This window comes from Uncinocarpus reesii, genomic scaffold, assembly GCF_000003515.1.
Source record: "Uncinocarpus reesii 1704 scaffold_1 genomic scaffold, whole genome shotgun sequence".
NCBI classification, from domain to species: Eukaryota; Fungi; Ascomycota; class Eurotiomycetes; order Onygenales; family Onygenaceae; genus Uncinocarpus; species Uncinocarpus reesii.
This window is the reverse complement of record NW_003052500.1, coordinates 4,522,040-4,545,483: the sequence shown is the minus strand read 5'-3', so window position 1 is coordinate 4,545,483 and position 23,444 is coordinate 4,522,040. Positions and strand designations below refer to the sequence as shown.

At 48.2% G+C, this 23,444-nt stretch overlaps 9 protein-coding genes across 9 annotated transcripts; 4 read left to right on the top strand and 5 right to left on the bottom strand.

Annotated features, from left to right (window-relative positions):
- Positions 1-1,655: 1,655 nt before the first annotated feature.
- UREG_01749 (uncharacterized protein) lies at positions 1,656-2,230 on the top strand (the record flags this gene model as incomplete). The annotated part of the gene is made up of 2 exons (XM_002542187.1): positions 1,656-1,963; positions 2,035-2,230. 2 exons carry the CDS (start codon positions 1,656-1,658, stop codon positions 2,228-2,230), a joined length of 504 nt encoding a protein of 167 aa, XP_002542233.1.
- A 3,501-nt stretch (positions 2,231-5,731) lies between these two features.
- UREG_01748 (DNA damage checkpoint protein rad24) lies at positions 5,732-6,771 on the bottom strand (the record flags this gene model as incomplete). The annotated part of the gene is made up of 5 exons (XM_002542186.1): positions 5,732-5,848; positions 5,905-5,975; positions 6,031-6,272; positions 6,344-6,650; positions 6,711-6,771. 5 exons carry the CDS (start codon positions 6,769-6,771, stop codon positions 5,732-5,734), a joined length of 798 nt encoding a protein of 265 aa, XP_002542232.1.
- Positions 6,772-8,474: 1,703 nt separating this feature from the next.
- UREG_01747 (uncharacterized protein) lies at positions 8,475-8,951 on the top strand (the record flags this gene model as incomplete). The annotated part of the gene is made up of 4 exons (XM_002542185.1): positions 8,475-8,524; positions 8,591-8,656; positions 8,753-8,818; positions 8,912-8,951. The coding sequence occupies 4 exons, from the start codon at positions 8,475-8,477 to the stop codon at positions 8,949-8,951; spliced, it is 222 nt and encodes a 73-aa protein (XP_002542231.1).
- Positions 8,952-9,483: 532 nt separating this feature from the next.
- On the bottom strand, positions 9,484-11,447 carry UREG_01746 (uncharacterized protein; the record flags this gene model as incomplete). The annotated part of the gene is made up of 3 exons (XM_002542184.1): positions 9,484-9,699; positions 9,781-9,904; positions 9,964-11,447. The coding sequence occupies 3 exons, from the start codon at positions 11,445-11,447 to the stop codon at positions 9,484-9,486; spliced, it is 1,824 nt and encodes a 607-aa protein (XP_002542230.1).
- A 1,080-nt stretch (positions 11,448-12,527) lies between these two features.
- UREG_01745 (uncharacterized protein) lies at positions 12,528-12,947 on the bottom strand (the record flags this gene model as incomplete). Its single annotated transcript, XM_002542183.1, has 2 exons — positions 12,528-12,667; positions 12,746-12,947. The coding sequence occupies 2 exons, from the start codon at positions 12,945-12,947 to the stop codon at positions 12,528-12,530; spliced, it is 342 nt and encodes a 113-aa protein (XP_002542229.1).
- An 858-nt stretch (positions 12,948-13,805) lies between these two features.
- On the bottom strand, positions 13,806-14,822 carry UREG_01744 (metalloprotease 1; the record flags this gene model as incomplete). The annotated part of the gene is made up of 5 exons (XM_002542182.1): positions 13,806-13,878; positions 13,978-14,140; positions 14,220-14,373; positions 14,439-14,648; positions 14,709-14,822. The coding sequence occupies 5 exons, from the start codon at positions 14,820-14,822 to the stop codon at positions 13,806-13,808; spliced, it is 714 nt and encodes a 237-aa protein (XP_002542228.1).
- A 1,380-nt stretch (positions 14,823-16,202) lies between these two features.
- On the top strand, positions 16,203-17,375 carry UREG_01743 (uncharacterized protein; the record flags this gene model as incomplete). The annotated part of the gene is made up of 5 exons (XM_002542181.1): positions 16,203-16,225; positions 16,250-16,567; positions 16,641-16,804; positions 16,880-17,145; positions 17,193-17,375. The coding sequence occupies 5 exons, from the start codon at positions 16,203-16,205 to the stop codon at positions 17,373-17,375; spliced, it is 954 nt and encodes a 317-aa protein (XP_002542227.1).
- Positions 17,376-18,041: 666 nt separating this feature from the next.
- UREG_01742 (uncharacterized protein) lies at positions 18,042-19,801 on the top strand (the record flags this gene model as incomplete). Its single annotated transcript, XM_002542180.1, has 4 exons — positions 18,042-18,132; positions 18,195-18,662; positions 18,722-18,999; positions 19,091-19,801. The coding sequence occupies 4 exons, from the start codon at positions 18,042-18,044 to the stop codon at positions 19,799-19,801; spliced, it is 1,548 nt and encodes a 515-aa protein (XP_002542226.1).
- A 749-nt stretch (positions 19,802-20,550) lies between these two features.
- Positions 20,551-22,944, bottom strand: UREG_01741 (uncharacterized protein; the record flags this gene model as incomplete). The annotated part of the gene is made up of 2 exons (XM_002542179.1): positions 20,551-22,546; positions 22,793-22,944. The coding sequence occupies 2 exons, from the start codon at positions 22,942-22,944 to the stop codon at positions 20,551-20,553; spliced, it is 2,148 nt and encodes a 715-aa protein (XP_002542225.1).
- Positions 22,945-23,444: the final 500 nt, after the last annotated feature.

Below are 23,444 nucleotides of genomic sequence, written 5' to 3'. Positions count from 1 at the left end.
CGGATTTTGCTTGAGCTCGGTTCAACTGGAAGAGCTTAGAGAGACGCCTTTGGGGAAAAGCGTGAAACTATTTTTTTTTCACTTTCCCCCTTGCCACGCTCACATATGGAGTAATACACGCACACAAAAGAGGTTACCCCAGCAGGTTCCGATGCGACTTTTCTTTTTTTCCTCCCCTCGTTTCTTTTGATTTTCAGGAATTTGTTATTCCGGCTGCTTCAGCCGGAAGGCCAAAATCGAATAGTCTGAAACCATAACTTGTCCTCTTTTGGACTTGAGAGAGCCGTTGCGCTGCGGCTTTCTAGAAGCTATATAGACTCGAGCTGTCTGCTTAGAACCTGTGCGTGGATCCATCAATATGGAGGAGACAGTCCATGGACCATACATCCTTCGTTCGTCCTCCCACCGGAGATTCCGTCTTGTGGGTATGGGACCGCGCTGCGAGAGGCCGTCGGACCGGCGACCTCCTCCCACAGTGCTTCCGGCAACGGATCTTCGCTGCTGTCAGGATACAGATTGGAAATTTCTCCCCTCTGCTCTGCTGGACGATCCTGGCGTCGCAGACTCAGCCCTCCGTGATCGCAGGAAGCACGGCAAGTAACATCAGGAAATGCCCAGAGGGACTAGGGGCGAGAAACAATTCTTGTTCAAGCTTCTCTGCTCCCCTGCACCAAGAAACAGCCTTGTCAAGACACTCTGTTCACTTTGTTTTTGTTGGAGAACCTCTGATTTGATGAATTGCATGGCTGGCGGTGAAGCATGCGGAGCAACAAGAGCGGTTTCTGCACGCTAGCGAGTTCAGCAGGGTGAAAAGCTGCTGGTTCACAAATCTCTTTCCACGTCGTATCCCCCATGGTGAACTGGATGTAGAATAGTCGTACTGAGACCTGACCACATCATCAGTGCAAGAGAGAGAAGGCAGGAAGAATGAAGCAGAGCGCGCGCAGTTGTCCCCATGTCTCACACACGCCGCCAGAGGGCATGCTAGCGCCCACTCGCAGGCGTGATACCGCCACCCGACGGCTGCTCAACACACACGCACGCGCTCTCAGGCTTCCCGCGCGGGTTCCATCAAAGGGATAATATTAACCACTCTTATGTTGATCCTCCTCGCTTTCTCGTGGCACACCTGTTTAGTTAACTTCTCCCTGGCCCCATAATTCTTAACTAAGAATAAAGAGCCTGCGCCAAAATTCGCGCTATTGGCCTGCCCGGAGAATGTGCCTTCGTCTCATTGTTGCTGCTGCTGCTGCTCTTCACCACCGCTCGACGACTCACTGCACTCCCACCACATCCTCTCTCCTCTCTCCCTCTCTCGCCCACCACCCAATAACTCCCTTCTCTCTCTTCACTAATCACGGCTTCTGTTGCCTTTTTACAAATCATTTCTTGACAGGTCTTCTTTCTTCTTGTTCACTGCTCATTGATTGTCAATAACCCGCTCTGTCCGCCTCCCGACCCCCATCAACCTCTTTTACTTCTTCCCTTCCCCTCCCCCCTTCAGCACAACACACACAAACAGCTGGATATCTGCTCTCCCCCCGACTTCTCGATCCAGAGGGGGCTTCAACACGTCCGACCAAGGTTTCCCCCCGCCGATTATGGCAGCTGGAACGGACGTCTTGAACCAGAGTCTCTGCTATCCCGTTCCCACCATGCCATCTCCCACCCTCAATACAACAAAGTCCGCGAACGCTAATCATAATGATAATCCCCTGCACTCCTCGTCCTCGCTCTCGCCCTCTCTATCCTCATCCGACGGTGAACATGAGCGGAAAACAAGAGCCGATCGCCCTCGTCTGGCGCGAAAACAAAGCGCTTCCATCCTCGTACCCCGTGATCACCCGGAGATTGAGATTGAGAAGGAAGAGTTTCCGCCTGATGATGCTCGTGCCATGAGCCCTCGCCGCAATTCGGCTGATTTGGAAAGACTTGGGAGAGAAGCGAGAGAGGCGCTCAAACAGTGAGTTGAAGCACCACTACACGATCTTCTTCTTCTTCTTCTTTCGCTAACCGTTTTGCGACACGGCGCAGACAAGCAAAGACCCTGCAATCCTCGTTGCGGGCTCTGGCCGAACGGATCGACGAAGTCAAGTCGGATCATGACAGGCTTGAAAGCGAAAATAGGTTCCTACAGGATTACATTGGCGGTCTAACTCGCACAATGTCGGCAAGGGCTGAATTAACCTCGACGACCGGTCACACAAAAGGAAGAAAGCACCACAAATAGTGCGCTCCAAGGCAACAGGTTGCCAGACTTGATCGGACCTGTTGCTCCTCTACAGGCCGGACGATATTTTCCTTCATGGACTACACTTTCCGGCCTTGATCTCCCATGAATATAGCGGTCCATAGTGATAGGAGAGGACTTTGAAGCCAGGGTTGATCACTTTCTTTTCTTGAACACGTATGACGTGAACAAGCGTTATGACCTTCCGGTCGCATTTAGCGAAACTCCTTTACACGAATTCCCTCTCAGCGTATACGCCACTTAATCTCCTAATTCCTGAAGCCATTGGGCCTCACGAAACACTTTTTTTTTTATATACCGATCAGTCCTTGATGATACCCGAACGTTTTCGATTGCTATTCGTCGCCAGGTATTTTTTCCAGTGGAGGCACTACGGTTCTTGTTATTGGACCCCCGTTGCCCTGATGACCTCACTATAGAACTACGATCACTTGGATCTCACAGCCTCATGGGGGCGACGCTTCCCAATCCAGTTCGGCATCCCGTAACAATGTTGCTGTTACCTGTCGCCTATCCGTAGTGGCCTGTGTTTTGCCTCGTCACTGGAGTTCCCATCGGGGAGGCAAGCAGTGGACTGCGGGTATTTCCACAGTCCCTTTGCCACGTCATATCTCAACGACTTTCGAAAATCCGTGTCTCATGTGACGACGCGCTCCTCACCGTCGCCACCGTCCAGTGGAAACGCTTTTACTCCTCAAATCCGACATTGATAGATGGCCGCTTCTCTTCCTTGCATGTTTCCTTTTCTTTTTCTCTAGGTCCGATACTTGCGGCGTCAGGTGCTTCGTTGTGTTTTGACCATTTTCCAGCAAACTCGGGTGCATTTTTTTCCGCCAGGCTTACCTCTTACGGGTGTATCCATGCGCTAAACCCCATGGGATGGTTTATCATATGACCGACGGGACTGTGTTATGATTTGCCTTCGACAGCGGAGTGGCGTGTGTTTGGCAGAGGAATTATACCGGGATGTCTTTGTGCAAAATGGGATGGTGGCATTTTGTGCTTGGCTATTCATGATCTCCTTTTTCTTTTTTGCTTCCCATTCGATTCGTGTGTGTTGTGTTGAAGCCTGGGCGCCAGTTTACGAACTTCATTCAGACGCTGCTTAACTCTGAGTGCGTGTACGCGCCGGCTCTCCGCCGGTTCTCAGTGGACAAGCTATCGCTGGAGATAAGTACTCTGTCTTGCCCTCCCCTCTACGCCGGAATCCATACTACATTCCCATGTACCATGTTGACTTGACATCGCCCCTTTTCCGCTTTTGTCATTACTACCAGCTTTTCCCGAATCTTTCTTGATTCGTGGGGTAGGCGGTTCTAACAATATTCCCTCGCCCCATGTTTCTCGCAAAGATCCGGGTTCTCTCTGGACATTAAGCGCTGGAGTTTTTCCCCTCACTGGTTTGATGGCTTATTTTTTATTTCTCAGTGATTTTAACTCAATTTTACCCTGGCGACGACCATCCTTTTGCGGATTTATGCTTTCGGGGTGATACCATGCCACCTTCAAAACAAAAATTGCCTTGGATTCTCTTTTGCCTGATACTCAGATATGTTTTATAGCAGTGCTCTTTTGACTTTCCTGGCTGTTCTTTTTGACTCTTGGTTGCGGGCTTCCATATGGATTCTTCTTTGCCAACATTACAAATCACTATTAGCAAGGTATATCTATTAGAAAGCGAAAGCGCAATGCATTTTTCCTTGGGATTCCAGAGTAGCCTATGTACCCCGTCCTGCCTGATATTGGCTTCAAGAAATCGCGTCAGCTGACGCAAAGTGACATCGTTTGGCACAGCGTCCTTCCTTTTCGATGTCGGGGGAATACCAAATTAACCTCACCAAGGAACGGGTCAGCAGCGATCTGGTGAAGAAGCGATTGGTTGTGCTAGAAGATTCGGTTCTACCTTTCGGAAGAAATGCAAACTACGTCATCGCATCTCTCAAAAAATCACCGCAAAAAATGAGGTCTTTTTTTTCTTTTTTGCTGCGAGAAAAACCGTTTGCTTGTCCGAATGTTTATTTTTGCCCAGGCGATTTTCGAAGCTGTAGCCCCGGAGTTATTCTTCCTTTGCGTTGTTTTTTTTTTTTCCCATTTTCTTCTTTCCTTGGTAAGTAAAGTAGGCTGTGTTGGGAGATGGGGAGAGGGGTGTGTGTGCCCCCTTGATCGAATCCTGGAGAGGCTGAAACTCCATCGCTGTTGGCGCCTAAAATTGGGGGGAAAGTGAGCTGAGAGAGCCAAGAAGGACCGGGAGGAAAGGGGCAAGGTTGGAGGCTCACACAGCCCTGTTCCGGTTTGATCAGGAGGCCCCGGCGGGCATTGCCAAAACAGGCAAAAGTGACGTCAAGCAGGAAACCGAAAAAAAACATACAGTGGATTTATTTGTTTGTTTGTTTATTTGGGAGCTTTTCCAGAATGGGAAGGGGGGGGAAGGGAAGAAAAGGTCATGTGTCTGAGAACTAGATTTTCCCCAAGGGAAAAGGTGCGAAACGACAGGTAGTTTTTTTACGGTGGCCTGTGGAAAACAGAAGAATGACGAGAAAAGCAAAGGAGATATGGAACTGGTATTAGTTGATCGTACTCCATACACTGGGGAGGAAACCAAATTCGCCCACGTGCATTGCTTAGCAACTTGGTATTCGGCGGATAAGCTAAGAAAAGGCGAATGCAATATCAGTTGATGCCACTTCCGCCATAAGCAATGGACATCGCGAGCTACGACGGGAGTGCTGGAGAAGTGAAGAGTTTATGGCGTAATATCCTCTAATGATTGACCACCCTTTTACACGTGGTTAGGAATCGTCAGGAAACTAAAAGTTTTAACTTGCTCTTCCCTTCCACTGATGTCCATGCAAATGAAGCGTGGATTGACAATTTGACATAACAAATTAGAGACGGTGGAAAATAGAAAAAAAAAAAAAAAAAAGGGGAAAATGGTAAATTCTGCCTTGCAGAGCCCCGAGTGCGGTCCCTTGAGATAGAAATGGGGTCTCGTGCCTTTTCTTCGCCTTCTACTCCGTAATGATATGCAGTTCCCTTTTTATGGTGGCATGTTTCCCCCGGTGTCAAGCCCAACATCTTATACTGAGAACACTGGAAATCAGTAGAGATGCGATGACATATATCAATTGCACGTAGTTATCCCCAGCGTCTTGTATGCTCGAAGCCACTGAGTGACGGACACATGCCAAACGATTTCGCAAGAATAGCACAAAAGGCCGGGGCAACAATGACGCCTCCGGCTAGGTATGAGTGTGAACTTGAGTTTCTACCACTGTCAAACTAATTTTGTCTTTTTTGTGAGGACGTGTCCTAATGACAATCACCAAATATCCCATCGGACTCCATCAGCTGCGAATAAACTTTCTTGAGAAACGACCGGGAAAAGCACGGGAGTAAAACAGTTCAAGCAAATAAAGTCATAAACAGAACCAGTGCTCCCTGTATACCGTCCGATCTAGAAAAAACCCTCCATCCTTACATTTACTCAGCAACCTTGGGCTCTTCAGCGGGGGCGCTCTCTTTGGGTTGCTCAGCCGGAGCAGTGGGTGCAGCAGCGGATTCGGGCGCTGGCTCAGCCTCAGATGAAGTCCAGAGAGTCTGGAAACGTACGGGTTAGTATGATATCAACACAATTTTCGATGGGGACAACCCACCAAGTTGTCTCTGAGAAGCTGCATGATCAGAGTGGAATCCTTGTAGCTCTCCTCACTCAAGGTATCAAGCTCTGGGAGAAGGGTTAGCTAGGGCCGCACTGTAGCGCCATGGTCAGGATCACATACCAGCAATAGCGTCATCGAAAGCCTGCTTGGCAAGATGGCATGCCTGGTCGGGGGAATTGAGGATTTCGTAGTAGAAAACAGAGAAATTGAGGGCAAGACCCAAGCGGATGGGGTGAGTTGGGGCCAAATCGGTCTGGGCGACCTCAGTGGCATTCTTGTAGGCCTCAAGGGAGTTATCAGCCGACTGCTTGCGGCGGTCACCCAAAGCGAATTCAGCGAGATAACGGTGATAATCTCCCTTCCTATTGGGGTGAGTAGATATTAGCATACGCTCGAAAGAATATTCCTACGCCTAGCGCGAGGGAAGTCTTACATCTTGTGATAGAAAACTTTCGATTCACCGCTTTGGGCAGATGGAATCAAATGCTTATCGAGAACCTCCAAAATATCCTCGCAGATTTCTGCGAGCTCAGACTCAATCTTCTGACGATATTCTTTAATGAGATGAACTTGTGCTTCATTTCCTTTTGACTCTTCCTTTTGCTCGATGGAAGTGACAATTCTCCAAGAGGCACGACGAGCGCCAATCACGTTCTTGTAGGCAACTGATAGCAGATTGCGCTCCTCGACTGAAAGCTCCTTATCGGCAGAAGCAACAACCTTCATATTTTGGACCATTTCTATCCCACTACGTCAATATTCCTGGGAAACGACATCGCAGAGGGAGCTTTTGCACGGACCTTCGTAACGCTCAGCCTGCTCGGCGAGCTTGGCGAGGTACACCGCATCTTCAATACCCATGATGAATCGAGTTTACTAAGTAAAATAGAGTCAGTTTGCAAGAATTTGAGACGCGTTGTGATGGGTTACTGCATCAACTGTGGTAGGTGTCGACCGCAGGGCGCCAAGGAGGGGTAACGGGAGAGAAGGGAGGATACAGGAAAACAGAAGCATAACACAAGGAAAAGCTGCTATGTAGAGCGCGAAGATGGCAGTGTATTGGAAAGACTAGGCCGCTTGACAACCTGGTATTTGTTGATGTGCTTTGCTATGTGCAGGTATCCCAGTTCTTGGAGCATATGACGGCTTATTGAGATCGCACAATGAGCATAGGAGATCAAGGATGTGGCAGAAAAAAAATAGAAATTCTGACAAAAAAAGGCACGCGATTCAAAGAAGAGAACCCCTTAGCATCAAAAACTGAGGGCCAGAAGCACGGAGGTAGCGATACGGGACTCTTGGGGGGGAGGGTTACCCCGTCCTGGGAACCGCGCAGGACCACAGGAAACTGGCTTACCTAGGAAATAAGCAACGACAGGAGGTAGATCGAGTTGGCTAAGATGGTGGATAAGAGGGTCAGGGTGTGCAAGTCAGCGCAAGGAGGCGGGTGGGCGGTGGTTGATGATGAAGAAGAGCAATGGAAGATGGTGGAATCAGTTGAGGTTTTGTTGGAGGAGGTTGACAGTAGGAATACGCAAAGGGGAGGTGGAGATGTTTGGGTGCTGGGCTGCTTTGGGTTTAGCCGCCCAGCCTGCTCAGTCAGCATTGGTCGCTTACATACTCACTCCGCTGCTCCGCCAATCAGAAGCGCTGCTGTTGGCGTTGAGCGCCTAAAAGTGGTTTGTGACTTTTCTTGGATGTAAATGAGGTAATGAAGCCCATGGCAGTTTCCTGGTTCCTGCTTCCACTTCGAACCGCAGCATGGCTGGGAAATGTCCCCCGGAATTTGGAGTAAGGTGAAGCTGACTTTGTGGTTACACTGTCACCTTTATTCAATATGGGCGCCCTTTGCCCGTTCTTGAAACCGGAGGCAGTAAGAAGTTGTTCCAGCGTAGCCGGCCCCCTTCAGCGTCAAAGCACAACTATTGAGTTTATCCAAATAGTGTCAAAAGGCCGTACGACCGGGCATATCCGCCGGGGCTGGGACTATTGATTGTCGAGAACTGTACGGGGTACGGAGTACATGGCTCCAAAGTAGGCTGCAATATTTGAAGCCTCTCTACGGAGCAGTAAAGTGCTACAACAACACCACAATAATCAAACGTTGAAGCCGTTCTAAACTTTGCTGGGATATCAGTGTCATTTCTCTGTGTCTATGACTTCCAAGAAGTCAAAAGGCTCGGAGAGTCACATGATATGCTGTTCAAGCCTACAAATGCCGCTAAACCCATTCGGTCCAAGCTCCGTTCTGCCAACCGCTTCCAAGCAAAGCTCGCCTCATGGAAGCCGAAACGTCAGTCCAAACAGCAGCCCTTGACCTTCAATCACCACACTCGCCAACAAGGTAAGAAGCCCGCTCTTCCATTACACCTCTCCCATGCGTCTAGAAATACCAGAATTATTGGATTATTTGGCTAACAGTGCGAACCCATGCAGTCGCCTCTTAATAAACAACGCTTCTACTTTGTAGACCCCTCACAACAATGCTTCGCTCCTCCATCTTGAGACTCACCCGGACCAGCCGGCTACCTGTTTCCAGATCCTTCTCAGTCGTCGCTGCAAGAATGGGCGAAGGTGACACCGGTGCAATTCGACCAGGCGGTGTTCAGTCTGGGTTCGTACCTGCGCCTCGAGATACATACAAACAATTGAAAAGCTAATAGTTTTGGGAAATTCACAGCGATGCTTGGACAAAGAAGGAAGCTGCCCAAGAGAACATCTTTATTAAGCAAAAGGAGCTGGAAAAGTATGTTCAGATCGTTTGTTACAATACTGCAGTATACCACATTACCCTGCAGAGGGTGCCAAAATAAAGCAGTATTAGCTAATAGGTGTTTAATAGGCTTCGTTCCCTTAAAGAGAAGTTGAAGCAGCAGCGCCAGCACCTTGATGACCTTGACGCCCACATGTATGTTTTCCCTTGTAGATTTTCTATGGGTTGCGACATCATTTCTCCCTTCGGCTGGTTGGAAATTTACTAATTAATCCGTCTCGACAACAGTGATGAGCTCACCCGTGGCCAAGGTGGTGAGCAACATTAAGTTAAACTAGCTTGCAAGGCAATGAATTTGCAGAGATTTCAAGCTATGTTGTTGAACTGGACCAATTTAACTGGCTCTTCTCTCTACTCTTAGCCTCTGATAGCTTTATGATCTCGATTACAAGTTAAGAAAAGGAACAAAAGCCCATTTCTTGCTGGTGTGATGTGTATATAGCCCTGTGCATGTTGTTTCAATAAAGCAAAAGAGAAGTGTAGCATATTCAAACGGCCGTTGGATATTCTCTCTGTTTGCGTAATGCAAACTAATTTACCATTCATCCATACTCCAATTTCAGTTACATCACACTTATCCTTGCTTCCACATGTAGCTTCGTTAAGAATCAACCTACGATTGTCTATGGGACCCCAAGCTCATCTTCTTTTCCCAAACATACAGAGACTCAAGAGAATCCAAGCCAGGCGAATACAGTTTCATTATGACAATTCACATTCCTTTGGACGCCAAGAAATAAGAAAGCAAGGATAAAAAAAAAATTATAGAGAACCGTAAAGGCTAAACACTTTTCCAAGCTCTAGCGTCGACCCATGTAAGCGCGATAGAAGTCTTCAGCAGCACCTCCACTGACACTTCCGGGGGTTCCGTTTCGATAAGCACCATATTGACTTTGACTAAGGGAGCTGCCTGCTCTCTGGTTTGCCTGTATTTTTGCACGTAAAGCCGCGGTTCCTTGATCGATGAGTTGGAGTTGGGAGAGATGCGAGTTGAGGATGCGGACTATCTGGGAGATCTAGACACAAATCATGTAAGTTTCCCAATTTGCATCGTGCTAAAAGCAAAAAGGAAAAAAGTGACAAGTGACAATACATACCGGTTCGTCCGCCTTGGAGGTCTTGCTCAAGTTCGTGGATGCAGAGTTGACTTCCTCAATCATGCTGGTAAGATCTTGCCCCATGTCGTTGAGGCGCTCCGAGAGACGCTCAGCAAGCTTGTAACTAGTTTGTATTAGTATCAGGGGGGCAGCTAACCATTGAAGGTTCGACTGTTAACTTACGTCCTTTCACGCTCCTGATCTGGTCCTTGCAGCGAATCTCCAGCACCAACTTGTTTAGAGAGCAGTGATTCGACTTCCTGCTCATATCTGTCAAGCCAAGAGCTCAATTCGTCCTGCTGTCCCTCAACGGCGGCCAATTGCCGTTCAACTTCCTGGGTAGCTCTCTCTGCATCGACCGTATTTCCATACAGCTTTTGAACCTTGCTGCCATTCTCCACCAGCATGCGGTCCCACTCTGCCACTTGCTCGGCTTGTTCTTGAAACTCCTTTTGATACTTTGTCAAGTCTGTCGCCCAGCGTGTGATAATTTCATCCATAGTTTTATTTTTTAAGCGAGACTGCGCTGGGGGGGGAGGGCCGACTGTGGAGGCTCCAAGCGCTGCAGTGCCAGCGGCCGAAGTTGCGGGTGCAGTTGTACTTGGAGCACTGGTTGTGGGAGCAGTTGTCGTTGTTGTGGTGGGTGCGGTAACAGCCGGCGCAGAAGTGGTAGCTGGAGTTCCTAGCGATGGAGCAGCAGATGTAGTCCCAGGCGGCTTCGTAAGGGAGAATATAGACATAGCCGGGGCTTGGGTGGTCGTTGCAGCCGTCGAAGCATCACTTGGAGCAGATGTTTTTGTAGCACCCCCTCCGCCGAATAAACCTCCAGTGGCGGGAGCAGTTGTAGCGGGCGCATGTTGCGTTGCTGTTGTGGGCGGAAAGCTAAAGGTACTCTGCGCAGGCTTTTCTGCTGTAGTCGAGGATGTCTGAGTGGTGGTGGGCGTTGATGCGGGAGAATTCATTAGCAAGGTCGGCTTCCCTTCCTCCTTGCCCGGTTTTGCTCCAGCCTGTCCAACGCCGCTGAGATTTCCAAACAGGGCGTTCGAGCCAAATGCTGGGGCAGTGCCACTTGTACCGGCTCCAGCAAACATCCCCCCGCCTATGGTGATCGCTGGTTTTGTGGATTCCGGCTGGGACATCGTAGCAGGTTTGCTTCCAAACAGAGTAGGGCCTCCCGCGGCATTTTGTGCAGTCTGGGTAAAGAGCGAGCCAGATTGTCCTGAAGTTGCGGCTGGCGGAGGTCCGGCTGGCGTTGTGGACGGGTTCCCAAACATTCCTCCGCTTGCGGGTGCGGGAGTGGCACTACCAAAGAGCATGGATCCTGGTTTTCCGACCTCACCAAAAAGATTCCCAGGCTTCTGCTGACCTGATTCTGCAGGTTTATTAGGAGTAATTCCGAAGGATGGAATTGACGGGTTATTTTGTTCGGCTGGCTTCAAGGAAAATGCTGAGGAAGCGGCTGGGGGCGTTTGTCCGAACAAAGGGGTACCGGCCCCTCCTCCAAAACTAGGCTGTTGGCTTGCTGACGGTGTCTGGCCTGAGCCTATGTTGCCAAAAAGCCCACCCGCACCAGCGGCGCTTGAGGTATTTTGCCCGAAAATTGAGGATGTTGGTGTGGTCGACGCGCCGCCACCGGTTGAGGTGCCGAATTGAAACGGATGCGCCATGACTCAGAGGTGACTATACAAACAAGCGATGGTTCAATGAGCAAATGCCTTCGACGGGGTTGAGATCGGGGCATAACCTGACTTACCTCCCAACGCGTTGTGGAAAGATAATGGAGTTCAAGTGAGTGTTGCCTTATGAAAAACACACAGCGCTCATAGTCTGAGGAAAGCTCCGCGATTGAAGGATGTAGCCGCGCCTCCAAAATCCTGGTGCTGGCACAAAGGAGATTCCCCTGTGTCGTTGTTGAGAGACCTGTCGCGCTCCTTCAGTGGGCGGGTCAGCAGGTCAACAGGCAGAAGGTCACCGGGCAATTGTACTGGGAGATACTGGTAATATCTGGGTAGGAGTTAATTGAGAACCCATAAGAAAGCATCAGATCTGAGCTCACTGAATTCTTAACATCAGATTATTATTTGATATCATCAAACAGCTCTATCATTCATTACTAATCATTGACTAGCTAGTTAACTAGTTAGTTAACTAGTTACTGCAGACTTGGCACAGTTCTGATATAAAATTTTACAAAAAATCCAACAAGCTTTTATCTCAGTAATTGGATAACTACAAAACAGCAATGTCATACAAGTTACAAACAGACAATTCGTCAAACTGAAACCATAATAAAACCACAGTCATATTTGCCTTCACCACCAAGGCATTCATTATAAAAGCAAGAAGGAAAGATGATGCTAGTGACTAAATGTACAACTGACTCCCACTCTGCTCATGCTATCAAACCAGGCCCAATATCAACTCGGGGAGACCTCCACGCGACAGCAATACCATTGCTGGACGAATGAGGAACTCAATTCCCTTGTCTACACTTGTGCCCGCTGCTGGTCCTATGCTCAAATCAAAAGAACACAAGGGCGTCAATTGTTGCGGTTTACGGGCGTCTGTCTGTTGAAGAGCGCCCGCACCATGTATCGATCGTTGCTAATCCACTTAATTCACTTGTTACTTCCAGCAGCGGCTCTCAAAGTGAAAAATCCATACTCTCTGACCCCATACACAAATTGAGGCATCATCAGCCTGCACCTCAATCAGAAGGCAACAGTGACTCCCTTGAGCCCTCTACCCTAAAGTGCAAGGGGGACAACGGCCATCTGGCACCCGCCAACCGAACTGAAAGCCGGCATAACCTTCGGCCAAACAGGCTTAAAAGCTTCTGAGCAGACGAGTCGCGGTATTTGGTTAACCGCGCTCACTTCCCCCATTTCTTCAGGTCATATAAAAACCACGTTAAATTAAACGGCTTACAGGATAGGAACTACCTCCCTCCATCTCATTCGCCTACGCCAGACCCATCGGACCACAGTCCCGTCCATTGTATCGAGCGTGCTCAGTCCCGCACCAGGCCTAGGACTTTTTGGCTTAGAAGTTCGTTCAGTCAGTCCACCAGACCATACTTCTTCCGCTGCCCAAAGCCAGTCCAACGACGCGTCAACCTCAGAATTCTTCAGCTGTGGTGAGCCATCACCGGCACCATGACCGGACATTGCGAAATTCGAGCAGTTTGGTTTAAACACAATCTACAATGCCGTCCCAACACTGGACAATGCTAATGACTGTTTCCAGTGGAATCGGAAAGTCAATGGATTCATTCGAATATCTGCCGTGGTCGATGATGGAGCCACTCCGCCAGCTCTACAGAGTCCTTTCACCTTTTCCACACATGAGTTTGCCGTTTCCCTGTCGTATGGCACCGTCGGGCCTTGGGCCGATTCTTGTAGGCGATGAAGTTCGGCTGAAGTCACCTGATGATGTTCCTTTTCATATGCGACTGCGGTTATTTGAGCGTTACGTCTCTAACTAGTTCCGTGTTGTATCATCCTGGTGTTGATTTAAGGCTACAAGTGCTCGCTCAACTCGAAGCTCGTTACGTGTGAAAGATTGCAAGATGCATTCTCGATCCAGTAACCCAAATTTAGTTGGGTAGGACTTCACCGATGTGGTGTGACGTTCTCTTGCTCGTACAGCCTGTGCTTAATCTCATTGATTTATTCATGACTTGCGAGTGCACATTTACATATCCGAGCCAGCAAATTGCCAGCGATTGTCAATGTATACACGGAGATGGAAATGAAGGAAGGCTTCTCTGAAATCTGTCCCCCGTTCGTCTTCTAAAAAGAGTGATATTCTATGCTTGAAAGCCCTGAGGCACCCAGATTGAAAGCGGCTCGCGATCCAAGGTCCATATAGTTCCTTACCGCAGGCACCTTTTAAGGTCCCCGGTTCTTTCACCTGAAATCAGCGGTGGCCGGTATACTATTCAGGAATTGGTGGGCGCAGTACGTTTCGAGGACGTAATGATCGAAGGCGCTTGCACGTGCCATCTCAAATTCCGCAGAGTATGATTACTTGCGGTATGTGTTGAACATGCTGTGCATACGGGCGCGCTGGCCAGGAGTGAATTCAGTCTTGCAGTAACTATAAATTATTAGCACCTTGAACCCCCAGTAACAAACATGCAGATTGTACGCGAAATATAGCGACACAGGAGTCTCAGCAGGAGAACAGAGCACATACTCATTGGTGGCATCCATATAATTGTGGATTGGGTCAGGGCCATCTCCAGGGCAGGAATCACGTCCAATGGGGCAGCCGGTGCTGGGGAAATATTGGGGTGGAGTGTCATCAACCATATCTCCCGGCCCAGAGCAACTGCCGCCAACAAAAGTGTGAGAAAGGCCTGGTCAGGCAAAGGGAGGTCAGTTAGTAATGTATATAAACAAGGTGAACTTAGGATGATTTCTGAACAATGCACTCACCCATCCAGTGGCCAACTTCATGGACAGTCACCTTTCCAAGGTTGAAATCTTTGTGGGTTCCACCTGGAACCGTTGAACTCAGGACCAAACATCCATCAAAGATGAAGATTCCAGAGCCTGGGGCTTTGCCATTTTCATCTGGGTGGTAGCAGAGCTAGAACACATGTCAAGTTAGACCCAAGTCCCATATAAGATCCATATATTTGATCAGAAACATACGCCAGCAGAACCACCAAGATCCTTCATAAAGTAAACATTGAGTGTATCATAGCCACCTTTCCGCAGGGCAGACTTCATGTGAAATTGGTTGCGAGCAGAAGTAGCCCAATCTCGGTTGATTGTTCTGGTGATCCCCTTCAGGGTGAAGTTGATTCCATACTGGGTGTAAGTCTCTTTCAACACTCTGAACTGATCCTGCATCTTGCTTTCCTAGTTGCAATCTGTTAGATGACTTTGACAATAGATGGATCTCAGCAGCTGAGCTCTTACTGGAATGTTGCCATCACTCTCAGATTGGCCAGCAGCAACAACATGAAAGTAAACATCAGCTTGGATACCCGCTGCACTCTCAACAAGTGAACCGGTGGCTTCTCTTGCAGCCATTTCGGCAGCCATCCTGCGAAACTTGGGTGGCGTAACAGTACCACATGCTCTATTAGGCTCAGGGCTTGCAGTGGCCACGGAGGCCAAGCCAAGAACTAAGAGAGTCGACAAGACCTTCATGGCTTTCAACAAGAGCAGAAACAAGAGAGGACACGTTGGAATTATTACACAGACAAACTGGTGGGCTTGAGGACATTGTCTCTCTTATACTACATTTTCTGACCTGGAGGCCAGAAAATGCTATGGATATCATCAGAAGCCAGCTTAACCATATTTAATGCCTGCCAAAAGGTTACACTCAAGTTGATGGATGACATGATTGTTTCCCGCGGAGGGTACTCCGTACGTTTTCCGCAGCATCGCATATTGGGAATGGCAGGGGAATCGGTGCACTTGGTGTGGATAAGTGCGGCAGGGTCTGGAAGACGTCCACAAAGATAGCCGACATAGCTGGGCATACAACTGTATCATTTTAAACATAGATATGCAGACTGGTCAGTTTCATATATCATCATCTGTGTCATCCAAAGCAATGATAGGCGCTATCATCTACACCCTCGTGACCCTACCCGTCCTTCCCGGGTTGTTTGTAATAGCGGTAGTTCTATAAGCTTAGTAACAAACCGGAAGAATACGAACGATCACGATTCGTCGAATAGCGTACACCAAAGTTGTGAATGAGAAACTTCCAACGAGTCGAAAGGTCCCCATCATGGTGGTAAGTGACATTGTTACGGCCGGGCTACAAAAGCGGAGTCTTCCAGCATGAGAGATGCAGGGAGGAGCTGAAGATATCTCTCTTTTATTGACGGCCAGCTTGGCAATGTGTTTGGGTTGATAAGGTTGAGATGGAAATTTCGGGCCGATTATGTCAGTCCCACTTGCCAAAGCCTCAGCCCAGTAGGAGTTAACTAGGTTTGGCAGGTGCCGAACCAGGAAGTGACCTTCTAGAAGTAATGGACCAACCATGAATCGTGCATGACGTAATATGCAGCTAACTATATACGGTGCTGACTGATTGTGGATCATGTGACCTTGGGGCAGCCGGATTACATAACCCCCATGCGGCAGGGCTCCAAGCACTATATGATATATCTCACTTTCTTTCCTAGTTGATTCTTTTCTTTCCTTTCCTTTCTTCGTTCAAAAAAAAAAAAACCTTTTCCTTCTTTGGTTCAGGCCGGGGTTGGATCGATACTGCGTTTGTCTTATATATAGGGTGGATGCCGTTGCTCTCCCGGGCGCCCCTCAGGTCACCGAACATTTGTCGAATTTGCTAATGGATCAATCGAATGTCTCCCACTGCTAGGAGGGTCTGATAACAGTGGACTCGTCCTCGTTATCTCTTGCTCGTGCGAAGCACTAGGGGCTCATAACCTAATGGATCAATCGTGCATGACATTGTATGTAGCTAACTATATACGAAGAAGCTCTACGCAGTTATTACCTAATGAGATGGAGTCTAATAAGCCATATCGCCAGACAACTTCTGCTCTGGGGACAACACTTCTGTATTGTCTGGACTGGGAAGAGCAGGAACATCTCACTTTACATGTCATGACGGGCGACACAACTGGATGGAGTGGGGATGTTGGTGCACAGCAACTGTTTAATACAATCAGCCATGCTATACTTTCCGCTCATCAAGAGACCCATTTCACTTATGAGAATGTCGATGAGTCTGTTGGCCCATTAGTACTCACTTCTCTCGATCAAACCCCAGCAATCGAAGCCGCTTGCCCACGGTATTGTCTTCAGAAATTCCCAGTGTTCCAAGACCAGCTAATCAACTAACAATGTTTCGAATGCCTTGACTAGTTTGAGCTACAACTCCGCTACCAAGACTTTCGATGTTTATGTTATGCCCACATTCACCCATAACTGCCACCAAGCGTGGCTTAACGAGGAAGTGCCACAAATGAGTGATTCCCGTTTTAAAACTCCGGCGGAACGATCACTGCTGAATCGTTCGACTGGAACTAGTACGCACCCTATCCTATGCAGCCATTCTTTGATGGTCTCCAATTAAAGCTTTAAAGCCTTTCGAGGGTTTCAAGGTCAATACGCTGCGTCGCAGAAGCAGCCAGATATGTCTATTGTTCCTGTTGGCCAGGACCTCCCGTCTGTCGCCATCGAATCAGGGTGGTCAGAAAAATTTGCCAAACTCCACCGAGACAAGCGCCTTTGGCTGGTTGGAGGCGCTGGACAAGTCCAACTAGTACTACTTGTCAAATGGACGAAGATGCCGGGCAATCGCGTCAAGGGAGTCATAGAATCCTGGGATTTGGATCCCGCTGGGAATGAACGGCTCCTCCAAGAAGAAGTGAGCAGATTCTATTATTATTGACATGAAGGACTGACAAGCCTTAGATAATCTACCCAAGATCCCAGGCAGGAAGTGTAAACCAGGTCATACGTATCGCACGTGGACAGCTATTTGGAACTAGGCTTCCCGCAGGACAGGACCCTAACGATAACTATGGACTTTTTGTGTCAAATCTACGCAATATATCCAGTTTTTCGTTGCAATTTGATGGGTTCAGTCCAGCTTAAGAATGAATTCTAATGAAGCCCAATAGTCGATTGTTGCAGGCCCTTGACATAATACTTTAGGTTCTAACCATGGTAATGACACAATGAAACTACAACAAAGGGTTTGAGCCCTGTGAGACGGAATTGTTGTGACCTTGGTGGACGAAAATCGTGAACAGCTCGAGGAAGGCTTATTCATGCAGCTATTCTGATAAAACCATAATTATTTGGTCTTTGACCACACCACATACCATCTGAGACAAATGGCCCTATGCTAAAATGCTCAAGTATCAATGAGAGTAATGATGAATTTGTTGTCAAGATATTAGAGCTGTCCTTTTGAAATAAATGCAACTGAACTTGAAGATTCGTTCGGTGAGCTTGTTATTTTGATACATGTCAATACACATCTCAACCCGAACTCAGACTGTAATTTTTATAATCCCGGTAATCGACTTTCAGGCGGTCTAGAACGCTCTTGAGCAGCCAAACCGCCTAAAACGAGGGCCCAGTCCGCCTCGTCGACGTTATCACTTCCTTCTTCTGCTTCTCATGATCTGTTTCCTGGGCTTCGTCCTTGGGTGATTCCAGGGTTTTCATCCGACTGCTTCATCTCTCCTTTCGGACGTCTGTTGACTACTGCTAGCCTTTCCTCTCTCTGCTTTCCCCTGAGCGCTTACAACCTCAATGACGGAATCCAAGTCCCGCCCTCCAAGTATCTTGCTGGAGCCTCCTCCAAAAGGCGTGGAATTAGAAGACCCTGGAGCGCATGAATCGGGTAAGGCTTTTATGCATTGATTTCAGTAACGCTTCACGGTAGCTTACCCTCTGTTTCCTTAGCTGCGGAAAGCGATGATGAACATTTCTCCGATGCTTCTGAAGGCCGAAACCATAGTGGCGCTGGATCTCCCCGAATTCAGATCCCTTCACCTCGGGAAGGAGAAAGTGATCATCTAAACGTTCCTCTTAGCCCTGGTGGCTCTCCCATTCCACGCACAGTCGTCGAGAAAGTTGACCTTGAGGACGCTAGCTACGGCGAAGAACCCGGCACACCTGCGTACGAGGCACGCAAAATGGATGCCGTTCCGGATCTCGTCTACAAAGTAGGGGAATGGCACCCCGAATTTCCCGAGAGCACTTCATTGAACCCGTCGGGGAGCCCTACTCCGATCTCCCCTCCCGGGACCATGCTGTCCCGTGTGGATTCTCTGCCAGAAAGGACAACTTCGCCATTGTCATTCACCGCGCATAAACGGAGCCCCAGCGATGCCCAACCTGATGTAGTGGTGGATGTCTCAGATCCCAAGGGTAAGCCGTTCCGTTCATCATCAGTTATCAAACTTCAGAAGGACGATTGACGAAACCAGGCTCCCCCAGCTTGTCCGGGTATAGCGCCTCGCCTCAAGAACTAGACCAGAACGTCGATCCGACTAATGACCCCGAGAATAACATTGCTGGTGATGGAAATGCGCCATCCTTTGGAGATGACTTTGACGATTTCGAGGAAGGAAATGAAAGTGCAGAACAGGATGATTTTGGTGACTTCGATAACGAGTTTCAGGTGGCATCTACAGATACTGTTGTAGACTCTGGTCAGGGCCACAACAGGTATATATCAATGGAAGAGCCTTTTCCGACGTCAGCTGTGAGTAGTCTGAGACACCTGTAATTCATATCATTGCGCTGCCCACCATCAGCTTTTCATTAGTGGAACCTACGCTGATATGTTTATGCAGTCTGCCCCCTTAGACTTCGGCTCTTTCGACTCCTTATCAACGTTCCTCGATGCTACATCCGATCATCTTGATATGCTTTTCCCTAAATCCACTAATCTCCCTTCAGCTCATCCTATCGACCGCATTCCCGACTCTTCTGCAATATTTAATACTGAGCGCTCCTTATCTCTATGGTCACAACTCGTCGCGCCACCACCACTCCAACCCCCAAACTGGACAAAATCTCGTATCCGCCGCCTGTTCCTCGTCTCCCTCGGAGTCCCAGTCGACCTTGACGAAATCCTACCAGCTTCTAAACAAAAAAAACTAGTCCTACCTTCGATAACAACCCACGATGCCTCTGGCCAATCACGCAGCCGCCCCAAAAAGTCGCAAGAAGGCAGCGACCAGACTGCCCGTTCGTCCACATCCACAGACGCCGCGCGCTCACGGTCGCGCAACCTTCCTTCGCGCCGTCGCAGACAACAGGCGCCACCAGAGTTGGATCTATCTGCTGTCCGGCGACTGTGCGCCACAACCGATGCCGCTCTGGATGGGCTTACAGACGAAGAGATGCAACATCACTTGAAGACCCTAGAAGAAATGACGGTTCGTGCCAGTGAAGTGTTGGAATATTGGTTGAAGAAGAGAGATGGCCAGGTTGGCGAAAAGGAGGCGTATAACGGGGTCATTGAGAATTTAGTGAAGCACGCAAGACAGGTACGAAGCTGATATGGCACCGGGTAAAATGCCGAAAAATCGTACGGAGTATTCCTTTCTCTTCTTTTTCTTTTTTTGAATGGTTCGGGCCACTCCATCAATTATCTCGGCGCTTATGTACTGTACAAAATCGGCGATGTCGAACCGCGGGAGAAGGAAAAGCTGGTTTCTTCCTTTCCACCCTTTCTAGTTACATTCGACCTTTTGATATGTATTTCATTTTAATCTATAGAATTCAAATTATATTCCAATCACAACATCTCCATCTACATTCTATTAATTATTGAGCCGCTCCTTTGCGACGGAGTTTACACTTTCTACTGCAGCTTTTCTTTGCCTAGAACTATGACCAGGAACGTGCGCCGGATGCCAGCACTAGATAACAAACGGTAGGCTCTCCAGTGAATATTCAAACCTCTTAAACAGTATGAACATGCTGAAATGATAAGGGATCTGAGAGGCGGAATACAAAACACATCCCAAAGTTCAAACCCATCAAGTTCGTGAAGTTATGTCTATCAAATATATCCAATAATCAAACACCAATATTCTATGTATATGATGACCCTCATTGTTGGGGAGAAGAAAATTGAGCACAAAAAAAGGAAAGAAAATGATTGTGGGACTAAGGATGATGAGCATGCAAATGATCAAAGAACCTTCATGAAGGAGTAACATCTAACGAAAATGAACTGAAAAAGTAATTCAGGGTTCCAGGGGTATCATTATATACTGAAAAATGTGTGGGGGGAAATATTGATTTAGTCAATTTCAATAACTTCTTGTGCGACGCCTTTTGTTGATGTTTGGGGAACCTTGGGACTTTGAACCTCACATTTTCTGATTTCTTCTGCTTGCAGCACCTTGCCTTGCTGATTTGTTGTTGCAGCCTGCTCAATCTTTGGAATCCAACTGCCATCTTTCAGCACCAAAATGGCCCTTACTTCATTTAACTTGTTTTGACGAGCTAATTGTGCGCGTATGTCAAGTAGGAATTCATCAATGACCAATGATGATGGCCGTGCATCTTTCCGACATATTGGGCATTTCCAATTCTCCACCATTCCGTGTCCATTTGATATCACTGTCATACGAGTGCTGAGGAAGGTATCCAGGTCAAAGCATTCCCAGTGGGAACAAAATTTCCCTCGAGTTGGAATGTCGAAAATACGCGCCATGAACGGATCAATTAAATTTATAGCAATGTAGTCACCAAGAATCGCAATTTCGTCGTCGACGCCCACTGGGTTTTCAATTGTTTTGATAATTCGATCGATAGAAGTAGTCTTTGATAGAGATTTAATGGATTTCCGCACAGTAGCACAATCCATTGATTCGAGTGTCTCAATGGCTACAGCATAAAACTCCTGGTTGCGTTCATCTGCTTTTCGTAAACATGTTAATGTGATTTTGTTGTCACCTTGCCTCAGAGACGATGTGATGTGGAGGGGCAAATCCCTGCCGTTGTGAAACTTGCGACAAACAAAATGTTCTGTGTCGTTGACATGGATATATATCGCATCAGGCCAAGAGCAGTCCATTGTTGTCCATTTTGCATCAGACAAATCTTCCATGGCCGAGTTTAATTTGACACACTTTAGTTGATATGTTCGGGTTCCTGAGGTGTGGCCTTGTATGGGGTAACCGTGTTCAGCAGGTAATTCAGCCGGAAATATCTTGAATTCGTCGGGGGATATGGTCAATGAGCAGGAAAAGTTTATTTGCTGTTTACCAAGGTAGAAAGGGGATACGGCAAAAGAATGGGGGTAAATCAGGAGCCGTTTCGAAGGATCATTGCTATCATCGATAAGTTCCCGAACTCCAACTCTCAAGGGCATCTGGTGCAACCCGACTAAGATGGGATTTGGGCGTGCCAATTCTGGAATGATAGCCCCGGAATGTGGGAGCAGAAGCGTGTCTGATCCACGTCGGCCGGGAGAAAACGAGGGGGAAGACAAGGCTATTTGTTGTTGATGGTGAGTTTGAGCTGGAATAGGTATATTAGCGGGCCGTGCTACCCGGGAGTTCGACGGCACTACAAAATGGGAGGGAATTAAAGCCGAAGCATATGGTAGGGATTGTAGTGGCGGCCGTGATGTTGTCCTTGCGATGCGCTGAGGGATGGCAGTAGGTGTATTTTGACGTCCACCTGGATGTCCATGATGGCTTGTAACCGGGGATTGATAATGCGGATGCAGTTGAGTTCCCGCTCCATGACTGGGCTGGGGCTCTCCGTTGACAGGATACTGAGATCGATACTGACTTGGATTCACATGTTGGGTTGTAATGTGAGGCAAAGCTTGGCATACATGCTGGGGCACTAGTCCGGGGAATTGTTGAAAAGTATTGTTAGGCGAGTACTGCGGTCGGATCGTGTTTTGTCCATAGTTCATGGGAAGAGGTTGGGCTTGCCGGGCTTGTCGTGCTAGTAATTCCAGCGAGGCTGGGTACTGGGAAGCTTGAGGAGGAGGGATAAACTGAGGGGATAAATGGGATGTTGGTGTAAATTGGCGTTGAATAGGGGAAGCTGTGTTTTGGAGACCGACAACTGAACTGGCTGGAGAAGCTGGTACAATTTGAGCAGGCTGAGAACTTGCGACATCCGTTCTAATCGGACTCACAAGAAGCGAGGATGCTGATATATATTCTTTAATGATAAACGTATTTTCTTGCCAGGCTTGTTCTGGAGGAACCGGATTCCCTGCCAGAGTGGAAGCAAGCCGTGCATCATACAAAGCTCGATCTTGCGAATTGATGCTGTTGAGCCGGCGTAACCATTCAGTATGACGGAGGGGAGATATAAGTTCGCAACATCTAAGAAACAATGCTAGCTGAATGAGAGGCGAGGGCACCCCAAATTTGCACACAAGCTCGTCGATAAGCGGGGGGTATCGGCGCCGAACTGTAGTAGCGACGAAGTCTGACCATCCATTTCCTAATAAAGGGAGATACTGATTGATTGATTCGATCGTTTGCATATATGATTGGTTATTTCTAACTAACCCTGGGAGGCCGGCAGGAAACTCGCAGCAGGACCTCAAAAAGTTGGTCGAGTATCGATTGGCTGGGAACAGAGAGTCTTTGATAGCTACTAGGCCGGCTTTTTGTTCCGACTGGAATCCGAGAACAATCGCAAGTGATTCCGCATCAACCATCTGGATGCAAAAGATTTGGTGAAGTGCAAGAAAGAAAATGTCCTGTGTCATGACAGCGTTTTGCAACGATTCCACGCGAGCGCGCTCTGGTGGTGTGGCTTGAGACTTCAAAAATGCCAAGTTGCGATACAGACTCTGAGCAACATGGCCTATTGAGGAGAAACATGGGTCGATTTGCACGGGAAAAGCTGAGCCGCTATTAAATAACCTGTCGTGACTTTGCGACTGATTTGCAGGGCCCGAAGCGTTTTGTGGAGTAGCTGTTATTGGGGTTGGCCGAGTGACTTCTTCAGTCCGGATACGTTTATGCCTGTGACCCGCAAAGCCCTGAGGTGAACTCTGCGTTGTCTCTGTATGGTGTGTCGGGCCGATTGTCTGATTGGTAACGGGTACATTTTGGCCATCTGCATCGATATTACGGGGTGCGGATTGAGGATTGGGGGGAACCGCCCCCCGCCACCGATATGTGCCATTGTTGTCGATGCAAGAGACAGGTCTCT